This window comes from Anabrus simplex, chromosome 1, assembly GCF_040414725.1.
Source record: "Anabrus simplex isolate iqAnaSimp1 chromosome 1, ASM4041472v1, whole genome shotgun sequence".
Classification (NCBI taxonomy): domain Eukaryota; kingdom Metazoa; phylum Arthropoda; class Insecta; order Orthoptera; family Tettigoniidae; genus Anabrus; species Anabrus simplex.
The window spans coordinates 785,259,550-785,265,671 of record NC_090265.1 but is presented as its reverse complement, the minus strand read 5'-3'; the positions used below and the strand labels follow the sequence as shown (position 1 = coordinate 785,265,671).

The following is a 6,122-nucleotide window of genomic DNA, read 5'->3' as shown; positions in this document are numbered from 1 at the left end:
ATGTTTTTAAATAAACTGGATACACTTGTCAAATTTTGCAGATATTCATTTTATGGCTTAACGATTCCAAATAACCGTTCTTTTTCCGTGCATGTTTGCATGTTTTGGCCGTTTTAAGAGAAAATTCATGCATAATGCATATTTTGAATATTTTGGATTTAATAGCGAATATTTGGACATTTAATAATGCACAATATGACTATTCTTCTGACTTTGGCGCTTATATAATGTTAACTTGCATGATAGTGCCTTTTAAAATGTTGGTTTGCAGAAATTGGGACCGCTTTTCCAGGTTGTACAGTATGTCTGTTATTGAGAGACGGAGAGAATGCATTCCTGGCATTCTGTCTGATAACCGAAGTTAGTATATACGGTAGAGGTCCTATAAAGCAATTAACCAAGCACTTTCTTATCTGGTGCTTGAGTAAAAGTTGACGTAAGCCGATCTCTGTAATTCTTAGAAATAAGGTACCCCCGTTATTCATTGGTATAAATTTAACCGTAAATTGTGTATTACTAAATTACGGCTCATTTTTCGTCACTGTTAGACGAAAAAAACAAAACTTGTATCACACTTCTGTGGCACCGCGTTAGTGAGATAGCACCTTACAAAGCTTGGTTTTGCATTGAACCCTCTTCCGTTGTTATCCTGGAATTTTCTACCCAGAACTCTCCCTCGTCACACGTCTTTGTTATCGCAGCTACAATCTTTAGTAGTTGAAGACATCATCTGCAATCATCGCGTGGAGAAGTAGTTGCGGCAGCTAGAGTTAGGTCGAACAAAGTGATCCATTCAAATCCTGACTTTGAATTCGTCAAACTTATATAAGACAATGCAAAAGACGTACAATTTGACCTCACTTTGTCCCAGATTTCTGCATTTAAGTATGCACTCGTCACTTCTTGTGACGTAGAAAGATCATTTTCTGTGTTCAAGAATATGCTGACAGATAAACGGATGAGCTTAAATCAAGACAATTTGGAGAAATTACGGTAATTGTACAAAGTTTCAAAAGGAACTGAATTTTGATTGTGCATATTTTCCAGTTTACTGTGCATGTTTTGCCATATGATAGTGCATGAATGCATGCATATTTTGAGATTTGATAGTGCATGGAAATCCGGGCTCTATTCATAACCCTTGATGATCCTGTGCAGGTGGAGTGATGAAATACTTGCTTGCAAGGACCAGTGGTCAGTCAGTGCAGCGAGTAACAGCACAGAACTAATGTTTTGTTTATGAGTAGAATTCTTACTGAGCAAGTTATTAGTGTTGCATTTGTACACTTCATAAAGAAGGTCAGGAAATAGCAAGTATGAAAATAAAAACAATTCATAAACAGAACATGTAACATCTTTATTTCGTTACCCTGTCTCAATATAACACACACACACATATCTGTACATTCTATGATACATTAAAAACAAGGACAATGAATAACTGCAATATCAAAAAGAAAATTCCTCTGAGATTTCATTGTACGTCCTTCTCCATTAAAATCGTACCTTCAGATAGTTATGATTATGAAACATCCTTTTACACAGCCAATATTTGGTCCATATACTCAACAAGAAGGCATACAATCGTTCTTCTGAAGTGACGACATGTTAGCACCACTACATAGATGTTTAATGTTCAGGACTTAAGCCATAACATCAAAGTCATCAACTTGAAAAATATATATGTATATATATATATATATATATATATTCTCAGCACCTCCATGGAAGAAATATATAACAATATTTGTATCAAAAATTTTCCACAAAAAATTAATTTATCAGCATTAATTCTTTGTACAATTTAATTAGTATACAATGTCATTACATAGATAAATTGTGAGGACAAGGATCCAAAATTACTTCAGCCTATCTGATAGAAAATACTGTATGGTAATTACATAATTCATATGAATAACTGCACATGAACCAGATAAAACAAAACATTTTTTGAACATTCTGTAACCCACCAATCATTGAATTTTAATATTTAATTTATCACTTGTATACAGAATTTGACTGCTCCTTTCATTTATTTTTCCGATTCCTCAAAGGGCCAATGAAAACAGTGTAAATTACCTTAAGCCCTCATTGCCATATAAAATAACAAGGTTATGTCTATCATGCTAACATTCTTTTCCAAATACAGATTAATACCTTAGATCACTGCATTCCTGAATATTGGGGATGTGATGAATTTCTTTGTCTTTTCTGAAGACTGTGTAATGAGTAGCCAGCAAAGCTATATTCCACATTTTATTTAAATGTTCACATTCCACAGTATTTCTATTGTATCTTACTTATGATTGCCTTCTAATAACAACTCTAACAGATCAGTTGATAAAAGTAATGATAGTGATTGCAATAGTTCACCTTCTAATAACTTAAGTGACAATTGTGATGTAAATGTTGGAAGGGAGGTTTTTCTAATATCCCCATAAATATTCAGTTTACTGTATTCTTGTTCACTGTTAAAGACTGGATTATAGTCGTTGAGTGTAAAGACATGGACCAGTAATATAAAATAAACTGCTTTGTTGCACCACCTCGGGATGAGGACACGAGTTTACTTTTAACTGCTTTGTAGATATTTTGTATTTTGATTCTTTTTACCCAGTATATAGTATAAATTTATTTTATTTTTCAAGAAATTCACAGGATATTTCTGGGTCTGCATTCAAATACCCAATTTACTAAGCCTCCAATGAGTAAACATGTACCTCCTTCCAAATAATAAAATGTTAAGCTACATTTTTACTTAAAACATAGACTTTCACAATCATTAAATTATATAATAAACAACAAATGTTCTAACAAAACTTAATATCCCCAAAACATGCCCAAAAATATTTTCTCTCTTTTGCGTCATATTTCCTACCTCTTTTTAAAGGTTATGGGGCACTTACTGTTCTTAATTTTTATTAATAGGAAGCCCCCAATGTACAGTGAAACCCAAAGTATTTAACTGTACTCAAGTATCATCATATTGTGATGGATAACAACATTCAGGAATTCCTTTTTGTATCTCTGTAACAGTACATAATTAAGAAAATACAGGTTATTCGTCTCCATTTATACATATGCACAAAATATTACACTAAAACTATATACATCTACCATCATCTCAAATACATAATATATCGGACCTGTATATGACGATGAAGTTAAGTATGATAAATAAATTGTTGATGAATTGAGTGAATGAGTAAAGCCAGGATTATGACGTACTTAACGCAGTGTAACGTGACATAATATAAAAGTATAACACATGACATTAGATGAAGCTATTTAGGGTTGATTTAATGGTTTCTCACCTAAGTTAAGAGTTTGTCAATGTCAATCTTTCTCTTCCAATTAGGCTACATTTCATTGCCTTGTGAGTAACAGAAACGAATCTCCATGGAGCAGAGCCATGGAGTAATAAATTATATTAAAAAGGAAAAACCAAATCCCATGGCACTACAGCCCTGATAATCCTTCGTCTATCAAGTGACCATTGCTCCATCTGAGGGTCTGCAGGTTACAAGGTGATGCATGGTCAGCAAGACGAATCCTCTCAGCTGTTATTGTTGGCTATCTGGGCTGGGATAACTGTCTCACTGTAAGATAGCTCCTCATTTCTCCTTGCATATGCTGAATGGACCTTGAATAACCCCTCAGATCGAGGTTAAAAATCTCTGATCTTACCAAGAACTGAACCAGTGCCTCGAGATAAGAGGCAAGCTTGCTACCCCTAGACCACGGGGTTCACAATTTGAGTCTGAAGGGGTGAAAAATATGTCATACTCCAAACTTCTGAACTCTTTTTCATTTACATTTTGTTACAAAGTATATCCTTTGAGTAGGAAAGGAGCACTGTTCAGAATAGTATAAATCTCTGCCAAACATTAAAACAACTACCAATCAGCATTGGCTATAAGTTACTTTAAGTGAAGTGCTTTGTAAACACACCATTAGTTTAACATCGTGGCATGTCATGTTGCGTTAAGTGCTTCCTAATCACGACATAATACATTACTACAGTAAAATTACTTATGAAAATGGGATGCTAGACGGAAGCATAAAAGCAGGCCAGTCACAACAACTAGATGGTCCCATGTGACTGGACTGTTACTTTGAGTTAGCTGTGACCTTTGACAAATGCTGTACACTATGTTTACATTACTTTGATGGTTTACAACTCTGACTACTCTTCTTCGGTTTCCTCCTCCAGGATGATCTTGAAAGAGAATGGCTGGAACATGTAGCCCGTCGCCATGTGAAACTTGCTCATAAACTCCACCCTGTAAACAGAATATTGCCATTAGATCTCATATGTCCTCCTGAAACATGACATATATCCAAAAGCTGAAAGATGATACTCAGTATAACATTATAAAATTGAACTGAAATGTATACATTCCACAGCTGGTAGCAATTATTAAAGTGCATCCACAGTAGAGCACAGATGTTGTAACACATTGCATCAGCACAGACTTGCTGCATGTGACTTAACATGTTCAAGTAGCAAATATTTAAGAATAACTTAAATATTATATTTAACCAGTCTGCCTATTCAATACAGATATAATTTATTAAATCTAGTACATGTTTCTTCCCCTAAGAGACATCATCATCTAGAATAAATCACACAATATATCAGACACACAAATTACTTTAATAGATTGGTAAGACAAATTAAAACACTCTTTTATACACAAGGACATTTAAAATAAAATATTTACAAACTTTGTTAAAGTTTCAAGTCATATAGTCAATAAAATTGATGTGAACTGTTCATTAAAATTCTTGATGTCAAAGTTCGCGGAAACTAACGTTTATGTTCGTAAAATCATAAGATGAACATTGATGTGAGTAAAACCTTTGATTTAAAATATACATACAGTAAATATATTCTATCGTTGTATATTCTACTTACAATCAAGTAAGCACACAGTACACAGTAGGTTGCATGTGTGGATTTTTTATTTTTGACAGATCATCGTCACGCTAACTCAGATAAGTATTCGGAAAAGGCAAGGACTGGGAAAGAAGCAGCCATGACCTTAATAACAGCTCCAGTATTTGTCTGGTGTGAAAATGGGGAAATTATGGATGATCATCCTCGGGGCTGCTGAAGGTGAGGTTCCAACCCACAACCTCCACAATGTTCGTACTACACAGCTAACTCACTCAGTTACAGAGTACTGTAGTTTCTTCTTCCTTTTGCTGCTTCTATAATCAAAGCTACACTTTCTTGTGGGTGGACATGGTAGAATAACACCCACGGCAACCCCTTCCTGTCAAAAAGGTGACTAAACGGGGCCATAGTATCTTAACTTGGGAGTGTGGATTGGTGACCACAGGGCTCTTAGATGAGTTCTGGCATTGTTTCCACTTACTTTTGTCAGGCTCCTCACTTACATCTATCCTATCCGACCTCTCTTGGTCTGACCCCAACGATATTTTGGGCTTATGCCGTGTCAAGAAAATAAGGTGAAATTCTTTACGTTTCACAGAGAACTTTGCTCAGTGTCTTCAGGAGAAAATCTTGCCCATTCATGAGAAAGGCTTCTCAAACAATGAGGTTTGAATTTAGACGTTATAATAGAAGTGGAAGTGGTACGTTCATTCGTCACCAGATGGCTCATCGGACGCAGTACAGTGCTGGCTAATGGAACCATTAGAATCAGTCTGAGAGGGTCATCGAACATAATAGGTGTACACACATATGAAAGTATGATATTGACATAAGCCTGGAATAAAACATCTGGCGGTAAGGAATGTGCAAATTTGGAAAACACTGAAATGATATAACAATAGTGAAGGTACAGGGAAGGGAACTACCTACGTAAATCCTTAATGGCTGGCAACCACGTATTACTTAATTGATAGCCAGTGTCCATGTTCCCATATAATCCTGGACCTGTAGTGTCTAGTGTGGGTAAGAGCTCAAGAATCTTGGAACACGACATCATGACCCAACGATAGAGCGTGCTCAGCTATTGCTGATCTGTCTAGCTGGTTGAGACAAATATTTTGTTCATGTTCGCTGATACGAGTACCAATGGATCGGCATGTTTGGCCAATGTATACCTTACCACAAGTATAGGGAATTTTGTATACCCCAGGATGTAAAAGTG

The 6,122-nt window shown here is 35.6% G+C and overlaps 1 protein-coding gene across 6 annotated transcripts in view; it reads right to left on the bottom strand.

The window, feature by feature from the left end:
• Positions 1–1,336: 1,336 nt before the first annotated feature.
• Positions 1,337–6,122, bottom strand: part of LOC136857520 (V-type proton ATPase 116 kDa subunit a 1) — a 581,303-nt gene continuing 576,517 nt past the window's right edge. For all 6 annotated transcript variants that reach the window (XM_067136242.2, XM_067136245.2, XM_067136244.2 and 3 more), the window contains one exon: positions 1,337–4,283. In XM_067136242.2, the coding sequence (XP_066992343.2) occupies positions 4,187–4,283 (97 nt within the window). In that variant the 3' untranslated portion in view covers positions 1,337–4,186. The remainder of the gene's footprint in view (positions 4,284–6,122) is intronic.